Genomic DNA, 25,658 nt, shown 5'->3' with positions numbered 1-25,658 from the left:
TTCTTCCTGCTAAGCTGGAGGCTCACACTGAGGGCAGTGGGCACGTCCCCATGGCTGTGTCCACCCTACGAGTGGACAGAGGCTCTGGGATTCCCTGGACGGCACCAAGGGCCAGCGCCAAGCAACAGAGAGAGACAGAGACAGAGAGAGACAGAGACAGAGACAGAAAGAGAGACACAGAGACAGAGACAGAGACAGAGAGACCAGTGACGGGCGGGCGGGCCATGGGTCAGTCTCATGGTCCCATGCACACGACCTTAGGGCATTTTCCCCCCAAAAGGAAAAATGAGCCTCGGGGCTCCGTGAGAACCCAGCCTCCCACCATCTGCCCACCCTGGGCTGGGGAGCCCCAGGACACCGCTGGCCGCGGACACAGACGCAGAAGGGCCCTGGTACTTGTAAATTTTATATTTATTATAACAAAAATTACGACATGTTCATTTGTGTACTCTGCTCTCTTCGAACTCTCGTGTGTGAACGGCCTCGCTGGCCTGGCCCGTCGCGCTGAGCGAGGCAGCAGGGCGACGGGGGAGGGTCGGGCAGGAGCCCCTGGGGGGCCGCGTGGCTCCCGGGTGGGACCCCTGCGGTGGGGGAACAGGGAAGCTCCGAGCGGCTCAGCCTCTTGGGTTAGTGGCCCAGGGGGGTGAGAGGGCGCCAGGGAGGAGTCGGTTATTTTGGCCTTGTCCTTTTGTCAAAACTACAAAACGTCGGAAGCGTCACTATACAACACTGAGCTATTTACAATAGAAATTTCTCAATCAACTGTTCTCTCAGAGAAAATTAGTGAATCCCAGTGACTTAAGTCACGTGACAGAGTAAAGCAACTCCTAGGAGTTAGTCTCCGTATTCTACAAATGTCTATCATTTTCAAGACAAAAAAAAAAAAAAAAAAAAAAGGAAAAAAAAGGCCCCCCTCCCCGCACAAAAGGAAAAAAAAAATACAGAATTACAATATTATTAAATCATTTAGCACTGGCAACCGGCCCTGCCTTCCAAACAACAAAAGAAAAAAGAAAGCCATCTTTTCTTTTTTTAAAAAAATATTACATTATCATTAAGTGTTTCTCTGTAATATATTAAACCTTTTTTGTTCTTTGTCTTTACACATCTGATATGTTAGGGGAAGAAGTTAACAGATGTGGGGGGGGCGGGGCGGGGCGCGGGCGGAGGGGCGCGGTCCTGATGCGGGCGCGGTCCTGATGCGGCGCGCTCAGAGCGGCGTGTCGCAGCAGTCGGGCGGCGCGGGCAGGGGCGCGGGCAGGGGCGGCGGCGGCTGCTGCGGCGGCTGCTGCTGCTGCTGCTGCTGCTGCTGCTGCTGCTGCTGCTGCTTCATCATCTCCTTCACCTCCTCCTCCAGCTCGGGCGGGATGATGAACTGGTCGTCGGGGTCGGGCTGCGCGGGTGCCGCGAAGTAGCCGCCGGGCTTGCGCAGGGGCGCGTCGGCCGCCACCTCGATGACGTTGTGGCTGCTCTCCTGGGGCGCCACCGAGCCGTTGGGCCGCCGCCGCCCGATGGTGCCCGCCGCGGCGTCCACCGCCTTCCGGGCAGGCCCCGGCTCGTCCTCGGGGGCGCCCGGGCCGCCGCCCTCGTCGCTGGGCTCGGCCGGCCCATGTGTCGCGGGCGTGGGCGGCGGCGGCGGGAGCGGCGGGGGGCGGCGGGGCGGGCCCTGGCGCCGGCCTGTCCTTGTCTTTGTCCTTGGCGCGGCCGCAGTGGATGTCCACCTCCACCTCCACGCGGCTGCCGTTGCTGAACACGCCCTCGATGGGCTCCTCGTCGTCGCTGTCCAGGCCGTTGTCGGAGAAGGCGCTGGAGAAGGTGGCGCTGGACAGCTGGCGCTGGAAGGAGTGCGCGGGGCCCGCGGCGGGGTGCAGCGTGCAGCGGGGCTCGCTCGGGCCGGCGGGGCCGCTGTCGGTCAGCGCGCCGGGCGGCGGCTCGTCCGAGGCCGTGGAGCCCACCTCGCTGCTCATCTCCGACGTGGACAGCTCGCTGCTCATCTCCGAGGCCATGCCGCTGCTGGACGAGGGTACGCCCAGCCCGTCCGCTGGCCGCTCCTTGATGACCATGCTCACGGCCGGCGGGAAGATGCCGGGGCTGGGCGGCGGCCCCCCCCGCGCCGCCGGGGCCCAGCTCGCAGCAGCAGAAGCTGTCCTCGGTCACGCTCAGCTGCACCACCACGGCGCTCAGGCTGTCGTGGCAGCCGTAGCTCTGCGCCAGCGTGCACAGCTTCTTGGCGGCCGCCAGCGCGTCCGGCACGTGGCGCACGGCGGCCACCGCCTCCTCCGGGGACAGGCTGTCCCACAGGCCCTTGCTGCCCAGGATGAAGAACTCGTCCTGCGGGGTGAGCGCCACCGACTGCACGTGGGGCCGGGGCACCACGCTTGGGTGCAGGAAGGTGTAGCCCAGGATGCGCGTGGACTCCGTCACGCCGTTCACCTTGCCGTCCTGCGGGGGACACGAGAGGCGTCAGGGGGCCACCCCGGAAAGAGAGGGCCGCGCCTGGGGCACGGTGAGTGTCGTCAGCAGCCAGGGGCACGTGTCGGGCGGACAGGACACGATCCCCGGGCCGGAACGGGACCGGTGGGGAAACCTCCTAGCCCGGCCGGGGCTGGACCCAGCCGGCACGCAGGATCAGCACGTCTACCCCAGGGCTGGCTGTGCTCCAGGGATGGCCCGGCCCGGCCGCAAAGCCAAGAGAGGGGAGGCTGGGGGAGTCCTGGTGACCAGCCTGGCCAGAGGGCAGGGAGGAGAGGGGAGATGAGGAGGTAGAGGTGGAGGAGGAGGAGGAGGAAGAGGAGGAGTGGAAGAGGAAGAGGAAGAGAGAAGAGAAAGGAGAGGAAGAGGAGGAGGAAGAAAGGAGGAAGAGAAAGGAAGAGGAGAGGAGGAGGAAGCCAAAGATGAAGAGAGGAGGAAGAGGAGGAGGAGGAGGAAGGGGAGGAGGAAGAGGAGTGGAAGAGGAGGAGGAAGAGAGGAGGAAGAGGGGAAGAGGAAGAGAGAAGAGAAAGGAGGAGAGGAAGAGGAAGCCATAGATGAAGAGAGGAGGAAGAGAGGAGGAGGAAGGAGAGGAGGAGGAAGGAGAGGAGGAGGAAGAGAGGAGGAGAGGAGGAGGGAGAGAGGAGGAGAGGAGGAGGAAGAGAGGAGGAGAGAGGAGAAGAAAGGGAGGAGGGGGTGGAGGGGAGGAGGGAAGGAGCCCGGCACGCATGCCAGGTGCAGCCAAGGCAGGGCTGCAGTGGCCACGGCAGGCGGGTGTGCGGGGGAGGGGGACTCTGTCCTGTCACTGTCCCGGGCCCGAGTCCCCTCTCTCCTCTCTCCCAGCCAGATATGCTGACCAGTAACTGGGCCTTCCCCACTGTCCCTGGGGCCTGGACACCGGGACTCGGGTTCCCACTCCACCTTCCACACACGCAGACCCGGCCGCAGCGCTGCGTGGGGGGTCAGTGACCCAAGTCCGCGCGGGCAGCGTGGCCGCGGTGCGTCTTGTCACGAGCTGGGGCGGGCCGCCTGGTTTCTCAGGGACGCGTGAGCCTGCTGAGGCCGTGCGGGGGGCCGGCGCGCAGTCGCCAGGGGCAGCTGCCCAGCAGGCGGCAGTGCCTGGGGCTCGGGTGGGCGCCGAGGGGCCGCCGGTCCTGCTGCTGCGGCCTCACACGCGGCCTCGGCCACGGCCCGGCCACTGGAGCACGTAGTGAGGTACTTGTTTCTGACAACCTGGAAAGGCCATTTCTAGGCAGGGGCTCGGACCCGGGCTCGAGCCCCCAGCACTCCAGTGGAGGGAAACGCCCCTGGCCTGCGGCCCACCTCGGTGATGATGGCCTTGTGCCGCTTGATCCGCTTCAGCTCCTCCTCGCAGCTCATGACGTAGGACCTGGACAGAGGCAGCGGCTTCCCGTTGCGACACAGGACCGTCTGGCACTTGCCCACGTTGGCGGAGGTCAAGGTGAAGGACCCGCCTGGGTCCACGGGGTCGTGCTTGATGTGGCAGAGGACGGCGGCACCGCCCAGCTTCTGTCCGGCCGTGCCGAGTTTCCTGGGATGCAGAGAGAAGGGCAGACGGGAAGCCGTCACCTGCCTGCTGGACACACACACACAGACACACACACACACACACACACACAGCTGCACCCAAGGGACCCCCTGCATGCCAGGGCCCGGGACACACAGACACAGACACACCCACACCCCCCCACACACACACGGGATGCCTGCTCACCACACACACACACACACACACACACACGGGAAGCCGTCACCTGACACACACACACACACACACGGGAAGCCGTCACCTGCCTGCTCCACACACACACACACACACACACACACACACACACACACACACACACACACACCACACAGCTGCACCCAAGGGACCCCCTGCATGCCAGGGCCCGTCACCTGACACACACACACACACACACACACGGGAAGCCGTCACCTGCCTGCTCCACACACACACACACACACACACACACACCACACAGCTGCACCCAAGGGACCCCCTGCATGCCAGGGCCCGGGACACACAGACACAGACACACACACACCCTGCAGCCAAGGGACCCCCTGCATGCCAGGGCCCGGGACACACAGACACACAGACACACACATATACACACACACGGTTGCACCCGAGGAACCCTCTGCCTGCCAGGGCCCAGGGCGCCAAGGAATTCAGGGGCCCGGCCTGAGGCTCCGGGGCCACATGCCACCCGCTACAAGCTCCCAAAGGGCCACTTCTCTCCCTGCCCCCCACCTCCCCCCCTCCCCGGGCCCTGGGAGAGGACAGCTGAGACCCTCCCCACCCGACACGCCCGTCGGGAGGATCGGTCCCTTTCCAGGAGGGTGTGTGCTGGAGAGAGATCGGACACGGGTGCATGGGCCAGGCATGTCCTTGTCCTGTTGGGCAGAGACACCTGGTCCCGTTCTGTCCGCTCTGCCCTCGGGAGGGGCCTGGTGATCGGGTCCCCGAGTGCCTACGATGCCCCTTTCATTGGTGACCGTGAATCCACCGTGGGAACAGACAGAGCCCTGGGAGGCTCTGACACCCACCAGGGCCACGGTCCCCCCTGCAGGCCCCGCCGAGGGAGACGCCGGGCAGGAGGCCGGGGGAGGGGGTGGCGGGGGGGGGCCCACAGAGATGTCGTTAGCAGGGGCAGAGCCACGGGGGCCCTGCACACACCGTCAGCCTGGGCGACAGGAGGGGACTGCCCGTTCCTGCCCACTAGTGTCCCATCAGAGAACCGGGAGAGGAGCCAGGACCCGGGTCTGGACACGCCGCCTTCGGGGGCCCCGAGACGGGGCAGGCGTGAGCTCCTTCCTCTCAGAGGCCACCGACTCCGCTGGGCTGGGCGGGCCGGGACTGGCCTCTGGGCGAAGGACCAGCGTCTCGGGGGCCTGAGTTCCTGGTCCTGAGCCCAGGCCTCTGCGCGCTGTGGCATCTCCCAGCACTCGGGCTGCCGCCTCTGTTTCTCTGGGAACAAGCTGATGGGGAGGCGGGGAGGCGGGCAGGGGCAGGGGGGGCGGGGGGGGGGCGGCAGCCGGAACCTCTCCTGGAGTCTGACATGGCAGCACTGACTCCCTCTTAGGGCACTGCCCTTCACCTCCCTGCACTGCGGCCTCCCGCTGGGAAAATGAGTCGTGACCGCGCGACTTTCACCGGGTGACGCTGGGGGCCCGGGGACCTAGAAAGCCGGCTGGGACCCCGTCAGGGCCCGCCGAAGCTCTGCTGTCACCAGCTCAGTCACAGCGGCAGCCGCCCGCTCACATGGGGGACAGAGCAGGCCCTAGCGTCCAGCAGCCAGACCCCGCCTGGGCCTGCCCCTACGAGCTGTCCACGGTGCGCGGGCCGGCACGCCTCAGCAGTGAGTGGGGATGCCCTCCCCCCAGGACAGGGGCAGGAAGGGAAAAAAAAAAAACAAAAAGACGGAGAGAAAAGAGAAAGAGGCAAGATCATCAGACCCTGGATCCATCTCCCGCTTCCCAGCGCTCAGGACAACATGGAATGGGCAAGGCGACTCCTGACCAACCGGAAAGGACACACAGGGACAAAAGGACGGTGGTGGGGGGGTGCCCGTCTTTGAATAGTGCTCAGCCCTCAGAATTATAAGCTGTCACCAAGTCTGACGGCCTTGCGGGGCCTGGGGGTTCAGCTGGCGGCACTGTCGGGAGCATTCCACTAGGGGGCGTCAGCACACGGGAGCAGGTCTCACTTAACTCAGCCTCAAGTTGGGAAACACTCTAGAATGATCTCTCTTAAAGGGAAACAAACGGGGCCGGAAACCCTCAGACACCCGGAGCTCTGAAGAGGGTCCAAGCCCGTGCGATCTGGGGGAGGGGGCGAGGGCTAGAGTCAGTCTGGGGGAACCTGGAGTCGGGGCCGGGTCGGGAAAGGCCCCCGCGCAGGGGGCAATCATCGTCCGGCCGCAGCCTCACCTCTGCATGACGATGAAGGTGTTGACCATGTACTCCTCCTCGTTCCTGGTCTTCTGCAGCTCCTCCGCCAGGATGTCGCTCATGGTGCACTGCAGCAGGTAGGGCACCTCCACGTTGCGGTCGCCGTCAAACACGCCGTACAGGGCCTCCCGGTTGTCGCAGAAGTTGTTCACCGACAAGGCTGCCACACACAGCCTGCGGAGCAAGGAGGCGGGGGGGGGCGGGGGTAAGGCTCTGCGCCCGTGCCCAGTCTGGCCGGGCCCCCGCCGGACGCAAGGTGCAAGGATGTCCTCTTGGCCTTCCGATTAGGCTCAAGCCACTTCAGTGCTTCAGTGAGCACAGGAGGGGGAGTATCTCTCCTCTCTCTCTCTCTCTCTCTCTCTCTCTCTCTCTCTCTCTCTTTCAAGCACTCGCACTTCACACCCGGATCCCCCCCCCCTTATCTTTTCACTGTGTCATCGCTAAGGAGAGCTGAGTAAGGGAACGAGGCCAAGACTAAGACTCCCTTGTCCACGTTCATTCACAGAGCAACTGGGACGAGCCTCTGCATCCGGCCAGCACAGAATGAGAACGGAAGCCCCGGGACACGGAGAGCACCCACGGCGAGCACCTGAACATGCCAGGCGTTTCCAACAGCTGGACAGGAGCCGACCGCACCCAGCTAGCGGGCAGCAGCGGGAAGTGCAGGTCAGAGGCTGGCGCGGAGAGGGGAGGCCCTGGCGGGCAGCAGGCAGGTGGGGCTCACGGGAGGGCGCTGGGAAGGAGAGAGGCGCCGGGCGCAAGAGCTGGAGGCCTGCAGCCGCCCGCGGGGCTCGGTAAGAAGGAGACGGTTTCATGGCAACTGAAGCGCGTGCCGGGAACTAAACCACAGAAGAGCCGGGCGGGGGCGGGGGGGCGGCGCCCAGAGGAGGTGCAGGCAGTTCCGACAGGCTGGTACTCGAGCAGGACCTTCAAAGCACGGACGAGAACACGTCTGCTGCTGGATGCTGGTGGCCCCCGGAGGTGCGCAGGAAGTCGGGGGCCATTCCTGGCAATGCTTGACAATTTTCTGCATCATTATTGGGCTGGAGCGATAGCACACGCGGCCGACCCGAGTTCGATTCCTCCGCCCCTCTCGGAGGGCCCGGCAAGCTACTGAGAGTATCGAGCCCGTGGCAGAGCCTGGCAAGCTCCCCATGTGTATTGGATATGCCAAAAACAGTAGCAATAAGTCTCTCAATGAGAGACGTTACTGGTGCCCGCTCGAACAAATCGATGAGCAACGGGATGACAGTGACAGTGATTATTGTTATTACTGAAGGAAGGGCTTGGGCCAGAGCTGGAGGTGCTCTTGGCACTGTGCTCCGAGGTCACAGAGGTCACATCTAGAGGTACCAAGGAACCCCATGCAGTGTATGTGGGACCCAGCTGGGGTGGGTGGCAAGCAAGGCAAGCCCCGTAACCTCGGGCCATCTGGCCAGGCTGGTGCGACTGCTCACAGTACTTGGCCTAGGGGTGTGGGCAGGACAGAGCAGTGCTTGGCCCAAGTGATGCAACGGCCACCAGGGCCCCATCGGGCAGTGCGGGGGACCAGCAGGACCTGGGCGTGCTCCACCCTCTGAGTCAGCGCCCCAGTCCTGAGACACCACCCCGCTCCCAAAAGGAATGTTAGGAATTAACGGCTGGAAATATTTCAATTCTGATAAAAAACCGTAAACAAACACGCACACACACACACACACACACGCACACGCACGCACACACATGCACACACACACACACAAAGCTCAGCTGTGGGGCAACCCCCTTCCAATCAAATAGCTGATAAAGAACAGAGGTGGAGGAGGGCACAGGAGGGCACGACCTACAGGGGACAGAGGCACAAAGGCTCAGGAGTGCAATGCCAGAGACGCCTTTCAGGGACCAGAGAAGCAGCCCATCAGCTTGGCTCTCTGCACCCAGGAGGCAGCTCTCACTGCGGCATCTTCAGACGCACGAACGAAAGATCCAGCACCCAGACAATGGGCGCTTGAAGAAATGCAAAGGGAAATACTTGGGGTCGAAGGAAACCTGGACCCACGTTAAGAGCCGCTGAGCAGGGGGACTTGCTTGGCTGCGCCCGTGCTGTGTACCCCCGGCCCGAGGCAGCCCGGCACCATGGCGAAGGTGTCAGAAGGACGGCCACTGGCGAGTGTCTCAAAGGCCGGGAAGCCAGGGCCACTGACAAGCAGCTTTCAACACCGGGGGTCTCGGGTCTCTCGTGCCTTTCCTGTCTCGTGCAAAATGTCCATCGTACTGAAGGTGAGAGACGCGACTGAGAAAACGATTACAGAGCGGGAGAGACAGTACACTGCAAGACGGCTGTGCTGTGCTGTACCCAGCCAACTTGGGTTCGATCCCCGGCACGGCACATGGTCCTCTGAGCACTGCCAGGAACGATCCCTGAGCACAGAGCCAGGAGAAAGCCCTGAGCACGGCTGGGGGTAGCCCCAAAACCACGAGAAAAAAATTCTAGCTATGGGTTGTGGTGTGTTGTATTGGACAAAGAACTAAAACATGACAAAAATAACGCAAGGACTGGGAGAGGAAAGGGAAGACGTGTCCATCATATGGTTCTCGAAATGTGTGTGAAATGATCTGATTTGAAGTAAACTGCAACGAACTAAAGGTATGAGGTAAAGTTAGACACACACACACACACACACACACACACACACACAGTCCTACTATCAACAGACCCAAGTGTAAAAATACCTTGACCGATGACGAAAATGCCTACCACAGTGGCCGGAGTGTATTATAAAGTCTTAGCAAGCTTGGCTGAGAGGGGAATTTTCTGAAGTTAATAAGCGATGTCTATACAGATCCCTCTGCGCACTGTGGGCGAGGCTTTGGGAATGCCTTCTAAAACCTCCTCTGTTTGGCATATCACTTACCAATCCCACTCTCAGGCACTTGCCCATAAGAACACATACCCACAAATTTATACGTCACTCTTTATAACATTTTTTAAATCAGTATTTCCTAAAGGCTTGAAGCAATCTGAATAACTTACAAGCTAGGCTAAAAAGGCTAAACTAATGGAACAAAATAACAGATTGAGTTACCAAGCAATTGAAAAAAAATGGGTTGGAAGATCTGAACATTTTTCCAAAGAGGACATGCAGATGGCAGAGAGGCACGTGGAAAGATGTTCGTCCTGTGTTATTATTAGAGAAATGCCAACCAGAGCATGGAGATGCCGCTTCACACCTCTGAGGCTGGGGAGTATAAAAAATAAGAAACAAGCATTGGAGACAGGAAGGAAAAAGTGAACCCCTTCATACACTTCTGATGACAATGTAGACTCGTAAAGGTATTCTCAAAAACATCCCTGAAATTTGTCAAAAAAATTAAACACAGAAACCCCATATGATCCAGTAATCCCACATCTAGGTACTTGCCTAAGTGAAATAAAAAATGGGCCAGAGTGACAGTACAGCGAGGTCGGATATCTGCCTTGCATGCGGACAACCTGGTTTGGACACTCAGCACAGCAGAAGGTCCCCTGAGACCACCAGGAGTGATCCCGGGAGCACAGAGCCAAGACTATGCCCTAAGCACTCCCGAGCGCGGTCCCCAACAAACAAAACCAAAAAAGGAAGGGAGAAAGGCAGGCAGGCAGGCAGGTGATCAGCAGCTCCGAGAGATACTCACTGCCACGTTTACTGCAGCCTTACTGCCCGTAGCTACGACTGGAAACAGCCTAACTGCCCACCCACTGATCAAAAGATGAGGTGTGGTCACAGAGCCTGGACAGAACAGTACAGCCAGGCCCGAGCCTCAGCACCACTCATGGAGCCCTTGAGTACAGCTGGGTGGACCCCTCGCCCCACAAAGACACTGGTGGTAGTATTCCACTCCGAGGGAAAGAAACCCTGACCCCCTCCGCACCATGGAGAGAAGTCAAGGATGTCGTACGCTCAGGGAAACAGGCCGAACACTGTAGGGTCCCACTGACAGATGCGGGGAGCAAACACACACGAACTAAACACAGGGTTTGGGCCGGAAGGCCAGCTAGTGGTTCTCAGAAGGGAAAGGGGAAGACCAAAAGGGCTGGGTATAACTCAGAACGAGAGGGACAAACAGTCCCCAGTGATGCACAACCCAAACCTACGTGCCACCACCTGATGTCGGGTGGGGGGGGGGGCGGGACCAAGGGGACAGCGGGTGGGCAAGGTCGAGGGGTGTGGGGGGAGCAACTACAGAGATGTGGGCTCCGGGGAAGTGGGGAACACGTCCTGCACTTGGCTGTAGCCGTGGCTCCACAAGTGGTTCTTCAGTCAACATCTACAGAACTGGGGGGCTGAAAGCAAAATTTTACCAAGCAGGAACCTCTGAACTTTAGATAAATCAAAAGGAAAAAAATCCGAAGCACCCAGTATGCATCATGGCCAGATACTGATTCCGGATATCAAGGCTGAGAAGGGAATCCAGCCCCTGCCAGAGCCCCGGCACACGCGAGGCCCCCGGCTCCGTCCCCGGGACCAACAGAGAGAGAGGGGTGTCACCCCAACCCTTACGGGATGTGGGGGATAAATAATAGCAACAAGCCGTCATGAGCAGTAAGAGTAGCCAAGCACAGGCAGGCTCGCCTGTGTAACCCCAGGGCCCACCCAGGAATCCTCACCGATGGGGTCAGTTAAGAGGTGAACCCACTGGGCCAGGGCAGGGAGGAGAGAGCAGAGCACTGCGAGTCAAAGCCCGACGCGCCTCAGCGCCCCGAAACTCCCGCCCCCACTGATCAAGAGTTACATATGGCAACAGGTGCAAACCAAGAGTGATGCCACCGAAATGAACGAAACAGAAGCATCTTTCTTCTCTCCGTTCCCTGGTGGGTGGCAACAGGGAGGGTGGGCAGAGAGAGGCAGCAGCCATCCTGCCCCCGAGGCTCATGGTCCCCTAGCCCGTCCCACAGCAGCTGTCACCCAGGGCCTCTCGGTCATGTGCAAAGGCCCTAAGGGGACACAACATCTCCCCAAGGGGAAGGAGATGGGATGGAGAACAGACACCTGGAGGCAGGGCCAACTTCGGTGCTGTCCTTCCTGGGAGCCGGGAAGCGGCGGATGCTGGTCTATGATACACCTTTTCTACAAAGCAACACACTCCCCAGAACCAAGGCCCAGGAGACGAGAAGGGGCAGCCGGGGAGGCTGGGGCGGCTGGGCCTGGGCCAGCTGCTTCTCTGTGGCAGAGGCCTGCAGGGCGTCCGTGAGCTACATGCTGACCGTCTACAATTTATTTCAATATAACAACAACGAAAAAGTCAAAAATACAGTGAGGGTAAATATGCACAGAACACAGATCTAGTTGGTCACCAGTTTCATTAGTGCATATATATACATACGTGTGTGTGTGTAGATTAAAAAAAAATTAATATCCACATCTGTTTGAAAACCAATCTTGGATTTCCTGTCTGTTGTTCTGGGTTTAGAAAACAGCTTCCCATGCTGATGGTCTGAGGAAGATCAAGCCCTTCCACTCTAAAGAAATGCAGAGTCTCCATGAAGAGACTTGGCTGCCCCTAAGAATGCACTGAGCTCTTCCCCCTTCAGCCCACAGAGCAGCGCACGCCTAGGCCAGGTGACACGAGCACCGCAGACACCGAGAGCGAGTCTGCCTTCCCCGAGCAGCAGGGACGAGGCGTGGGGACAGGACTCACCACTCAGACAACACGACAACACGACACCCAAGACGGGCCCGAGAAAGAGGCGAAAGATCACAGCACCGGCACCAACACACGGACGGATCCTGTTTCTCCACGCCAGAGAGAAGAAAGAGTCCGCAGGGCTCCCCCGGGCCACCTCTGGTTCTTCAGGAAGGGTCTTTGGCGAGCCTGTGCCTCTCAGGGGCGGGTAAACACCGAAGTCACCAGAGACTCATTTAATGGGTCTAGGGATTTTTTTCCCCCCTTTCTGAAGTTCCTCACTCAGTTAATTCCAGTGCGCACCGGGCTGAATATTAACGTCAGCTATTCTTGGATCATCTGCCACTCTCTCTTCTGCCCCCACAGCCGATTCTTGGAATTTGTACACCTTGGCTAATTAAATTAGAACTCTTCTAATTTATCAGATTAGCTGTTTTTCTAATAATAATCATTAACGTCTCTTCATCGATCGCAAGCCAACCCAAATGAGTTTGATTCGATTCTCGGGGAAAATCGACATGTACATCTAAGACAGGAAAGGCGAGAACGGGGAAGCCAAGAAATGAAGACGGGGACTCTTGGTGAACGGCCCCCCTCCGCTAGAGCGTCGCAGAGAGACACGGACTGGTCGGAAACGTCAGTGATCTCCAAACCCAACACGCACGGCCTCCTCTCGTTTCATACTACCCCTGTCTGGCTCGCAAACGGGGCCGCAGCGGAAGATCAAAGGGGCTTTTCAGAAGCTCGGAGATGCATTTCATCCGTAGGCCTTGAGCAAACACGGGAGCCTCACACAGCTAGAGCGTGTCAGTTACCCGTATCCTAGCAACAGGGAGACTGAGATGCCGAGCACGGCCTCGGCTTAGCGTTCCCATGTAAATCAGGGGGTGGCCTCGCCACGGGGACACACGCCTCGGTGACGGGACGCGAGGGAAGGAGGTGCCAGGGAGAAGGGGGAGGCAGCGGGTGGCCCACCACCCCCCCTCACGGGGAGCTGCATCCACTTACTTGTTCTTCACTCCCGAGGCCTCGGTGTAGCCATGACTCCACACGGCGGGGGCGCCGGACGCGTCTCCCACAGACGGCTGGTCGATCTTGAAGCAGCGGATGTTGCTAACGAGAGAAGCAGAGGGGCCGAGAGTCACTGGAATCGAAGGTGTAAACTGCTGCTTCGTGGGAAAAACGAGAGCACCAGCCCCGAGAGGCCGAGTGCCTCCCACTGGGTCTAATGGAGGCGACATCAGCGGCTACGGCAGGTCAGAACGGAAACCGGGGGGGCAGCGTGGCCTGAGAACTGGCTGCCTCGACACCGAGAGTGTACCAGGGGCCTCCCCGTGCACTCTGAGCTCTGGCGGGGCAGGAGAGCCAGCGCTCAGGGTGGGCCGGGGGAGAGCCATGGGAAGGGGCTGGTGTGGGAAGAACCGGGCCACAGCAGACCGTGCGGCACCCGTGCCCCTGCCATCACTGCGCACACGGTCCTGAGGGCTCCTCCCCGGCCACTGTGCAGTGAGGACTCATGAAGTCTCGATGACACGGGTGACCCTGACACGTTCTTAGGTCACCTCGGTACCCATATGCCACAAACTGTGCCCCCGGGACCGAAACCAGAAACAACCTAAGGGTCGAGTCTCAAGTGGGGCTTCGTAAAGGAAACCAGGGCCCACCGGAAGCAGCCAGGCGCCCCCCAACAGGAAGTGGTCCCGACAGGAGCCCCTGTAGAAACACCCCCCCCCCCACAGTGATGGGACGCCTGCTGATCTGGGCGCTCAACTCCTCTCCTCTCCGCCACCTCCTCCTCTCCTCGCCGGACACTCGGCCGCAACCCCAAGGGATCTGTTGGCATTCTGGTAACTCCGAACTACGACACATACTGATGCCCTTTCAAAGGATCATTCAAGTCAAAGTAACAGGTTAATTGGTTGATCGCAAAAAAAAAAAAAAAAAAAAAAAGTAACAACAACAACAAAAACCAACAATTTGGTCAAAAACACCAGGCCAGGAGTGGACCTTCAGCCACTCAAATTTGGTCAAAAGAAAATTTCCACGCCCAGTTTCCAGCAATCACTCACATTCCCCTTGTTCCTGAAAAGCTGAAAAATGAAACTCATAGATGGTGCCGGTAGAAAATGCAAAATAAAGTCAAGGTTTCCTGTCCTAGCAGGTTCCAACTGTCCTATCCTCCCGGCGAGGACACAGAGAGGACAGTCTGCCATTATTCGCTCTACAGCCGGGCCAGGACCTCACGGCTCCGGGGAACTGCAAGCCGGGCCAGGGTGCTGTGGAAGGGCAGCTGTGTAACTGCGGCCGACCGCTACGCCTGTGCTGCTTCTGAGTTAGGGAGAAACCTGGAAATGCCGTCGCGAGAAACCTCTTTACTCTTGTTCTCATTCTGGGAGCGCTGAAGGGCCACTCCCGGCCTGGTGCTCCGGGGACGCCACGGGGCCAGTGGCCAGAGCTGGGTCTGCTGCCCCGACCTCTGAGGCTTCCTACAGCACAGTCTCCCGAGAAGCTTCTAGGAGATAGGCGTCCCCGTAAGCTCCCCCCAGTCCTCAGCCCCCCGCCCCCGTGACACGGACCGAGAGCCGTGAGCGTGGGGAGAGGGAGCCGGCGATGTCCTGGGCACCGACTGGCTCTCGGACGGCACCCGACAGTGGGCAAGGACAGACTGACAGGAGAGCTGAACCCGGGCCACGAACCAGGGCGGCCGGGCTCGGAGCAGCCTGCTCTCCCGGCCACTGATCATGTTGGCGCTGAAGCGATTCCCGAGTGCAGAGCCAAGAACAACCCCTGAGCACTGCCAGGTGTGGCCCCCAAATACTAAAACAGAACCAGGAATACTCCGAAAGGACACATGAGCGACGGCCATTGGAAATACATTTGCTCCTGGCTGAGGGGAACTCCAGCCCCCCGGCTCACGGCCGTCGGCTAGTGACGGAGGAATGCTCTGGGTTCTGCCCCACACCGCCGGGGCGGTCAGTCCCCGCCCCCACCCCGGTACTCACTTCAGCAGCTCCAGGGTCTTGTGCTCGAGGGCCAGGCGGGGGTTCCCGGTCAGGTCCAGCTCCTGCAGCTTCGGGGGCAGGTTCTCCGGCAAAGTGACCTCACTGAGTTCGTTGCAGCTCAGGTCCACGCACTGCACAGCAAGAGGGAACCAGAAGAGACGGTCTGCAGCAGCGCCCCGGGCCGTCCGCCCGACCTGCCCCCGCGCTGCCCCTCCCCCGAGCAGCACAGCGCGGCCAGCAGCACCTCGGAGTCATTTCGTGCTTGATTCTGAGTTCCCTTTTGGTGGCTGGGCGTGCAGAAACCTTCACGGCGGCCAGCATTCTGCTAACTTCCCCATGCAGTTACAGAAAACCTTGGGCCAGCGGCCCACCTTTGAGAAGCTAGCGATTATACTACGCTGACCACCCACAAAAATAGCTTCGGCAGGACACGCGTGCGTGTGTGTGTGTATGTCCAGATAGACACATGTGTTTGAATAGGCACACATGCACATGTGTGTGTGCGTGCAAGCATGTGTGTATGCCAGGAACACCACCACCGTATACAACTAACCTCAAATATACATTTAGAACTGATTTTCCTAGATGCAGTTTAAATTTTATACTTTCTTTGACTAGAACATGAATGCCATTTCTTTATTCCTTTAAATTGATCTCTGTATTAAAAAATTAAGCATTCCCTGGAAAAGGCTGTGGGTAGGAGTTTTTCTCACTGCTCACAAAAATCTCTGTGAATTGCAATAGCACTTCTGACTGGGGGAAGGTTTGGGTCACACCTAGGGATGCTCGGGGGACATGACCCCAACCAGGTCAGCAGGATGCAAGGCAGATGCTTGAATCTCTGTCCTCTCCTCTGCTTTCGAGGGATTTCTTACAACAGAAACAAAGTGTGCACGATGAGGAAAAGACAGGGAATGGGCATCCAAAATGAGAAATGACAAGACCCTTGAACAGATGCTCTCAGACTTAACAACACATCTGAGAGGCCAGCAGGGGCTGGGTCAACTACAGGTTCTTCCCTCGGGCACCGGACACCAACGCCTGGACTTTCCCGCCTCAGCTCACCGGGAAAACCACCGCCCAAACGGTCGGCAGTTGATGAACAAGAACTGTCGTCTGGGAGAAGGAACGCTTGCTCTCCTCAAAGCCAGCGCCAAGCTCCAGTGAGAGCGGCCCAACGGCTACACTTTGAAGGGGCAGTGAACTGCAACGGGAGCCTCAAGGTGAGCAAGAGAGATCAGGAGGGGACAGAGGGCACGCCGAGGGCCGAGCACGCGGCTGCCCTGCCTCTGTCCTCCACACCCCACATGGACCCCGACCCCCAGGTCCCCACCGGGAGTGATCCCGGAGCAAAGCTAGGTGTGGGGAGGGGAGGAGAGGGGGAGAGAACGGGTCCTTTTCTAGAAGATACCATATGCACCTTGTGGTCGGGCAGTCTGCGCTGGACAGCATCCGATTATGTGGCTTGAGCTGGCATCTTATAATATTTTTTATTTTATTTTATTTTATTTTTTGCTTTTTGGGTCACACCTGGCGATGCACAGGGGTTACTCCTGGCTCTGCACTCAGGAATTACCCCTGGCGGTGCTCAGGGGACCATATGGGATGCTGGGATTCGAACCCGGGTTGGCCGCGTGCAAGGCAAACGCCCTACCCGCTGTGCTATCACTCCAGCCCCTTATAATATTTTTTAAATACTTCAAATGTCGCTTTAGTGCTAGATCCCGTGATGGAATATGTGAGGCCCTTGGTTCTAGGCCCAGTATAAAATAACAACAACTTAAAAAAGGAAACCAACTTTCTCATGATTTTTTAAAAACGACCTAAACGGGCTGGAGAGAGACGACAGGAGTTTCTGGCCACGCATGTGGCCACTCCACCTGCGCCCCTCGTTTGATCCCTGGCACAGCACATGGTCCCCTGAGCCTAAGGGACAGAGGTCACCCCAACCAGAGCTAAGAGGAGCCCCTGAGCACTGCTCGGGGGGCCCAAGACCCCAACACCCACCTGGCTCCCCACAACACCAAAACAAAAAAGAAATTTAAAAACTTAAAAGAGTTTGAAAGGCAAACTGGTACTAAGAATTTTCGTGTCTAGAGGTAAACAAAAAATATCTTTACTTAATAAATTAATAACTTGATTTAACCGGGTAAAATGGAAATCTAAGTTCTTTAAAATATATATATATATATATATATATATATATATATATATATCCTGAAGTAACCTCAAACAATGGTTTACACAAACACACACACAAAACGTTCCATATTCACTGGTCCTAACAGCAGCGATATAAAACCATATTGCAATTTTAAACAATAATTTTCCACTGGAGTCAATTTCAAGCACACTGCAAAAAGCTGCACGAACTGAAAGACTTAGAAATTCATCCTACACTGAGAGATGCCTCCAGGCCCTGCGCCAGGCTGAGTCTCATCGGGGGCACCCCGGGACTTGGGGTGGGGCGGGGTGGGGAGGGTGAACCCACCACCCGCCCAAACAGAGTCCCGGCAGCTGAAAACCTCCATAACCCAGTCCCTGCCGTGTTCCCGGCCAGACTCCACAGGCTCGGGACAAGCCCCATCAGGAATGAGTCTCACCAGGTAAGAGTTTGGTGACCAGCATTTCCAGGCTCCCCTGGAGCTGGGGATGGGCGACCTACCCCCACCCCCTTGTTCTTCGGAGAGACGGGCTGGCAGTCACACCCAAGGACTGCCTCTGGCGCCATGCAAGCTCATCAAGCTCACGTCCAGGGAGGAGTAAATCTTGAAAGAGATCAACAAGCTGCAGAGGTGCTTCTGGACACCCAAGCCATTACCCAGTTAAAAAATTTAACTCCAGTTGTATCACCCCATCCAAAATTTTAGAATTCCTGGAGCGCGTGGCTGCACTCCTGGCCGTGCAAGACCTCATACGCGACACCACTGATGCTCCAGGAGGAGTACGCCATACTGGGTGGGATGTAAAGTAGACGGCAACCAATCTCCAGTAAGAAAATACTAACACGTAGGCTTAATCTGTAACAACACATTAGTAATCTCTCATACAAGCACTTAATTGATCCAGGGTGAGATACAACAATCTGCACACACTTTCTTTCTTTTTTTTTTTTTTTTGCTTTTTTTGGGTCACACCCGACGATGCTCAGGGGTTACTCCTGGCTCTGCACTCAAGAATTACCCCTGGCAGTGCTCGGGGGACCCTATGGGATGCTGGGAATTGAACCTGGGTCAGCCGCGTGCAAGGCAGACGCCCTCCCCGCTGTGCTGTCACTCCAGCCCCTGCACACACTTTCTTTTAAGGGAATCTTTTTGATCATTTTTTTAAATCAAAGTATTCGTAATAAGCAACACAAAATAATTTAGGACCTGCTATTGGGGCAGGCTCGGGTGGTGGTTGGGAAAACGGAACACAATGGTGGTGGGAAGGTGTAATGGTGGTGAGATTGGTGTTGAATATTGAATGCAATGAATTACTGTGAACAACTTTATCAAAATAAAATAAAATTTAAAAAAGAAATTCACCCTAAATTTACCATCCTATTATTACCAGTATTAACATTATGAATTCCCCTTAGCTTTATTATTAATATAAAACCTTTAAATCGTAAGTGAACGTTTCATTACACTTAAAATTTTATTACATTTCCCTAAATTACCTTATCACAACCATTTTCCATCTCTTCATTCATACCAGCTTTAAGAGTTTCAAGCTAATTGGAGTGTAAGTAGAGTCATTAAATGTAAGGAGAAGATTACTACTCCGAACAGAACTTAGGAATATCAGAGGACGGAGAAATAAGGAGAGAGGGACATGATCCTCTCCTTTTTATTTGGCTTTTCCAGTTGGAAACAATGGTCGTGTGCACGTGACCGCGGCTTTAACGAAAGGGGCCCGGGCGCCTTTAGTAAGGGGCAGTGCCGTGGGTAACTGCACACCTCAGCACAGAAGAGGCAAGCGAAGGTCTCCACACTGCTGGCTGGGGAGAGAGGCGACACAGGTGTGGGGGCTCGGAATGAAAGGGGGGGGTGTACAGATAGAGCGGCAGATGCTCTAGAACGCTACTGAATTAGTCAAATTGGCAACAAAGGAAGAAATTGGACTCAGAGGCCTAAAGCCCAGAGTTCTGCAGGTCCCCGGGGCGCCGATGTTCTCCCAGGTCTGCTGGGCGGCTGATTCCTGAAGATGCACCAACTCGTCTGGGAGGGGGGCTGCTGGCCGGGGACTCTGCTGAGTCCTCATGTGCGGATTCTTGCAGCCGGCTCCCCTCCATGGCCCCCCCCGGGCCCTGGGTCCCCCACCAGGACCGGAGGCGGCCCTCTCACTCTGCTCCAGCCTCCGTTCCCTGACCCTCCAGCCCCAGTGCCATCGGGGGATTCTCTCTGGTGCTTTATTCCTGGCCGGACGCACTACAATTTCCTTGAAATCATACTGGTCAAACAGAACATTAAGTTCAATTAAAACAGTAAGGAAAAAAAAATTACCTTTCCTTAAGACCCTTTCTGGAGTGATAGCATAGCAGGTAGGGCGTCTGCCTTGCACGCAGCCGACCCGGGTTCGATTTCTCTGCCCTCTCGGCAAGCTACTGAGAGTATCCCGCCCGCATGGCAGAGCCTGGCAAGCTCCCCGTGGCGTATTCGATATGCCAAAAACAGTAACAAGTCTCACAATGGAGATGTTACTGATGCCCGCTCGAGCAAATCGATGAACAACGGGACGACAGTGCTACCGTGCTAAGGCCCTTTCTAGGACATAGCTGAGGAAAAGTACTTCACTGTATTATAAAGTTCTGTAGAAAAACAAAACAGGGCTGGGAAAATAGTCCCACGGTTAAGGTGTTATTACATGCAGCCAGCAGGGGAAAATAGTTGTTCCCGGCCACCATTCAGCCTTCACCAGCCTTCTGCCACTCCCTCCCTCAAACGTTAGGGTCAGTGATGTGGAGGGCAAACCCTGGATTCTGGATGTCTCGCCGTCCTCTGGGGCCCAGCATGAGCTGCTCGGGGAGGAGCCTTCCAGTGCTCCCTTCTCTCCCCGGCTACATCCGTCTCATGCTTTCAAGACCCATGTCGGGCTGGCTCCGCTGCACCCCTATTTGACCAGACGCCCCCTGCCACAAGGATTCTGCTTACTTATTCTTCCGCTTGCCCCTGCCCTCCTTCCCTCTCCTGAGTGCGCCACTCTGCAAGGAGAAGGCGCCCGGCACACGCTGCAATGAAGGATGCGTGAACAAACAACCGAGACTACCAGGCGCTTCCCAGATGGCATCTTTTGAGAAGGTGCTTCAGCAGCTAATTCTGCTGGGGTGGGCACCAAGAGACACACGCCGAGACTAACTCCAGTCTAGTGTGAGCGGCACTGCAAGGACTCGGAGACCTCTTAAATATGGTTATTTTTTCCGTAAGAAGGCAACTAGTTTGCTAACTGGCAGCAAAAGAGAGGAACAGCCTTTTTAACCTCTACACGGTGGAGGAGGCTCGTTCACAGCAATTATGGACACTGGTAACTGGTGCCCTCGTGGCATCACTGTAGATAATGAACCCTTGACTTACACGCACTATTTTCTATTCCTTGGGCTGGAGCGATAGCACAGCGGTTGGGCGTTCGCCTTTCACACAGCCGACCCGAGTTTGATTTCTCCGCCCCTCTTGGAGAGCTCGGCAAGCTACCGAGAGTATCGAGCCCGCGCGGTAGAGCCTGGCAAGCTACCCGTGCGTATTGGATATGCCAAAAACAGTAACAATAAGTCTCACAATGAGAGACGTTACTGGTGCCCACTTGAACAAATCGATGAGCAACGGGATGACAGTGACAGTGACAGTGAATAATGTTCAGTGCTGGGTAACTATTGAGAGACTCGACAAACATACCTGGAATGGTTACCACTGAGGAAATAGAAAAACGTTGGGGTGAGACTGGAAAGAAAAAGTAGCACCAACACAATCTTTGTAAGCTATATCCCTGGCTGAGAGCACTACAACTTTCTTGAAACTACATTGGTCAAACAAAACATTAAGTCTGAATTAGTAAGGAAAAAAATTCCCTTTCCTTAAGGTCCATTCTAGGACATAGCTGAGAAAAACTGTTCCACTATAATACAAAATTCTGGTAGAAAACATGAAACAGAGCTGGGGAAATAGCGCCATGGTTAAGGGGCCTGCCTTACATGTAGACAGCCCTGTTCAAACCCCCAGCACTGCATGCGGCCACCCGGGCCCTGCCGGGGGTGACCTCTGAGCACAGAGCCAGGAGAACGCCCCAAGCACAGCTGGGTGTAGCGCCCAAACAAACAAACAAACAAACAAACAAATATATCAAACTGAAATAAAGTTCACGGCATGGTTGAAACAGGACTCAAGACTGAGGAAAACTAGTGCAGGTACATTTGGACGAGGGCATGGAAGACTAGCCGGAGCATCGAGGATGAAGGACGGTGGCACAGCCTACTGTCACTAAAGCTTACCTATCTTTACAAGGATGCTTCGCTCACAGGCAGGGCTGAAGAAACAGTCGACCGAGTATCAGTTTTCGTAGCAGTGTGTTATGTATTATCCGTCACGTCACTGGCTGAGCAAACCGCAAACGTCAACTGAGCCTGCCAGCCCCAAGGGACTGCGACACCTTGCAAAGCCTCTCTCGAGCCCCTGTGCTAGTCCTCTGAAGCATCCTTCCTTCCTTGGGGCGGGAGGGGGCTCCCACTGGGGTACCCAAAGCAGTGCTCGGGAGCTGACGGTCCCTCTCAGCCCTGCGGCAGGGCTGGGGCCACACCTACGAGTATTCCGGGGTCTACGCAGTGCAGGCTGCCCTCAAGGCGAGAGCCATAAGCCCCCTGCAACCTCTCTGGGCCTCGTGTGTGTGCCCGAGGGACTCAGGGGTGAGTGGCCAGTGCCAGGCACCCGCCCACGCTCCTGGGAATTCCCGTTCTGTTCGAGGTTACGGAGAGGAGCAACCTCTGATTTCACAGCAAGAGCAACAGCAGCAATGACATCAGGGAGAGCTGCATGGAACGGTCACGAGAAAGGCGCCCAAAGCCTCTCCCCCGGTGAGCTTAGGCTGTGGCCCGGATTCCTGCGAGTCTGAGCCGTCTCGGTGTCCCGTGGGATGACGCAGCTTCAGGGGCAGGATGGTGACGTCACTGTCACCACCACACCCTCTGCCTGCCTCTGGGGTCACTCCCGGTCTCCTGGGGCCTCTCCAAGGGCCCCTTCTGGGGGCGGGGACAGGGCTGGCCCTCAAGTTCTCAGGATGCCCAGGGCCATTCCCGACAGATCCACTCAGCTGGGCCCTGCCTGCAGGGGCCCCACAGCCTCCCGAGTAGCCGGGCCTGGGCTCCTGCCCTGGGGCTGGCCTGGCCCCTCCAGGAAACACTGTCTGTCCTCATCCAAGAACCGCGGTGATGACCGACGCTGGACCCTGGGCTTGTACCGGGCTGGGACCTAGATGACGTTGGAAATTTCTGAGGCAAACTGGTCGCTTAAATGTCTCCATTTTCATTCCTGTATTCGCAGAAGTGAAGCCTTTTCTCTCCCCCACGCTGACCCCGCGCTTTGGTCCTGCTCCTCGTGGGCCTAGGAGCGCATCTCTTTCTCTCCTCACCCGAGGAACAACACGCCGGGCTGGACGCCCAGGGATGGTCGCTTTCCTGTGGCTATTGTTCTCAGGAGTGTGACACAGCAGAAATACTTTATCCCACTGCCCAAGGGGAATGACAGGATCCTAGAGACACCCTGACCCAGCGGATCCTGACGAGTTTGATGCTGCACAGCACACACAAGAAACAGCTCTTCTGAAGAGTTCTTAAAACGTTTAAAAAGATGCTCTTCACAGAAATACGTTCGCACAAAAAGTAGAGCCACACAGAAAACAAGACGCCACAGGAACAGGGAAAGGTTGATAAAGAAGTTGTCTACAGGGTGTTAAGTGAAAATTTTTTTTCACCATAATGGCAAACACTTCTCCTACGCGTGAACTCGAACCCAGGGGCGGGAGCGGGTGTTCCGCACACAGGAGCCCCGTTCTCTCCCCAGCACTGCACTGTCCGAGCGTGCTGGGATGAACCCCGAGCAGTAAGGCAGGGGGAGCCTAAGCACCGCTGGGTGCGGTTCTCCGAGAATGTGCGGGGCTCAACACGTTCAACCGAGTCACTGGATGGAAACGGCCGACGGGAAGCTGGGATTGTTGTGACGGCCTCCCGCTGGCGCTGCGGCGGCCGCTGAGGGACTCGCTGGACGGATGCCTGAACCGAGTGCTGCGTCCCCGGCTCCCTCCTGCAGGATTCATCAGCCCCACACACGCGGGGGCTCTGGGTGACGCCTTCCTCTCGAGCCGCCTGTGAGTTTGCCTGTCTCCCACCCATTCTGGAAGCAGACGGACTACGCCCCCTGCAGAGGTACAGCACCGGGGACAAGAGGTTGCTGGAAGCTCAACAACGGTGGAGATGGATAAGAAGAAACAAAAGCATCGGACTCTGGGCCAACCAGGGCTCGCTTATTTACAAATAAACAAATATAGATAAAATTTATTTATCTATAAATTCATTTATAATATAATTGATATCATTTTTATAATTTATTTCTAAATAAAAATCTCTGAAAAGTATACTTCATGTTGCTCCACCTTCCTGTCCAACACAGGAGCTCTGGATGCCACTAGGTGTCACGTCGTGGGGGAAAAGACAGAGACACATAAACAAGTTAAGAAATACACTGCAGCATCTATAGCTTTATGTGTTTCAGTAAGGGGACTTGCTTATTCTTTTAAATAATAATTGGCTTTAAAGCTTTGATAACAAAGTTATAAGGATTTATCTATATAATGTCTTTTTTTTTTTTTAATACGGGGGTGGGACGTGGCGGGGGTCACAGCCGGTGACGCTCAGAGGTTACTCCTGGCTCTGCACTCAGGAATTATGACTGGTGGTGCTTGGGGGACCACATGGGATGCCAGGGATCAAACCTGGGTCAGCCCATTTAAGGCAAATTCTCTCCCTGCTGTACTATTGCTCCGGCCCCTTTTTCTTTAATGTCTTAAGAGGCTCTTTGTCGACAATGAGCTAGTTAAATATACATGATCCTAACCCTCTTTAAATTAAGCTATCTGCTAAGTTTTTAATGGCCATGATCTCATTACCTCTTATGAAATGCTTTATAATTATTATTTTAAAGAAGCACTGTGAATGTAACCTATAACTAACTCCAAAATTTAACAGAGGCTCGAGCATTTCTACCTGAGAACACTAAAACACGCTCTAGGGGGCCGGAGTGATGGACGGTGCAGCAGGGAGGGCATCTACCTTGCAGCTGGCCAACCTGGGTCTGCTCCTCGGCAGCTCACAGGGCCCCCTGAGCACCACCAGGAGCGAACCCCAAGTGCTGAGTGAGGAGTAAGCCCCAAGCACTGCCACTGATTTATTTATAAATAAACAAAAATTCCTAAAACATAAAGTAGGGCTGGAGTGACAGTCCAGCGAGTGGGGCACTTGCCTGCACACAGCCAACCAGGGTTCAATCCCTGGCACCCTACATGGTCCCCCGAGCCTACCAGGAGTGATCCCTGAGTGCAGAGCTAGGAGTAACCCCTGAGCACTGCCAGGTAAGGCTCCCAAACAAAACAAAACAAACAAAATACATAAATAAAATAAAAACAGGCTGTAGGTAGTAAGGGGAAGCCACTGGCGCTGCCCGGCAGAGGCCCTGCCTGTTCAACCGCTCTGGCCCCTGAGGCCAGTCACTGGCCCCTGAGACTCTGGCAGAGAACTGAGCTGCCCGCGGGGGTGAGTGGGCAGCTGGGGGCCCCGGGACAGGACGGCGGCAGGCGGGAGTGATGGGCGTTGGAATGATGGACGCATCTATGTGACTCCTTGTACTTCAGTAAAAATGAGTCTAAAACTCACGTTTTGGGACTCAGTTCTCAGTAACAACTTCCACAGGCATATTTATCATTTGAGGCACCAGGAGTCATCTGCTGGCTTAGATGTGTCGAAGTACCAATACCACAACTGAAAACAGGCTTATATGGGACCCAAGAGGCAGTACAAGGGACGAGGCGCTTGCTCTGCATATAGACCACTCAGGTTTGGCCCCTGAGCACTGCCCAGAGGGATCGCCGGCCACAGAGCCAGTAGGGAGCCCTGAGCACAGCCACGTGTGACACAAACCTCCCCACCAACAATTTCATATCTAAGTCTAAACCATCAAGAATATTCTAGCCAGGACTCAGCATTTACACGTTAGTTCGTAAAAGGAGCTTTATATTGTTCACCCTCCTCCACCCCAGAAAAGTCACTGTCACTGTTGTCCCGTTGCTCATTGATTTGCTCAAGTGGGCACCAGTAACGTCTCCATGGTGAGACTTGTTGTTACTGTTTTTGGCATATCGAATATGCCACGGGTAGTTTGCCAAGCTCTGCCGTGCAGGTGGGATACTCTCGGTTGCTTGCTGGGCTCTCCCAGAGGGATGGAAGAATCAAACCCGGGTCGGCCGCATGCAAGGCAAACGCCCTACCCGCTGTGCTCTCGCTCCAGTCCACCCCAGAAAAGAGCCAATACAATCCTTATCTACTGG

The 25,658-nt window shown here is 56.4% G+C and overlaps 1 protein-coding gene across 1 annotated transcript in view; it reads right to left on the bottom strand.

Moving 5' to 3' along the window:
* Positions 1–393: 393 nt before the first annotated feature.
* Positions 394–25,658, bottom strand: part of PHLPP1 (PH domain and leucine rich repeat protein phosphatase 1) — a 218,339-nt gene continuing 193,074 nt past the window's right edge. Inside the window, 7 exon segments of the mRNA XM_055124878.1 lie at positions 394–1,622; positions 1,678–2,108; positions 2,110–2,442; positions 3,793–4,021; positions 6,427–6,621; positions 13,099–13,203; positions 15,093–15,223. Coding sequence (XP_054980853.1) covers positions 1,211–1,622; positions 1,678–2,108; positions 2,110–2,442; positions 3,793–4,021; positions 6,427–6,621; positions 13,099–13,203; positions 15,093–15,223 — 1,836 coding nt within the window. The 3' untranslated portion in view covers positions 394–1,210.

This window comes from Sorex araneus, chromosome 2 (assembly GCF_027595985.1).
Source record: "Sorex araneus isolate mSorAra2 chromosome 2, mSorAra2.pri, whole genome shotgun sequence".
Lineage (NCBI taxonomy): Eukaryota > Metazoa > Chordata > Mammalia > Eulipotyphla > Soricidae > Sorex > Sorex araneus.
The sequence above is the reverse complement of the archived record's forward strand: the minus strand, read 5'-3'. Positions and strand labels throughout refer to the sequence as shown.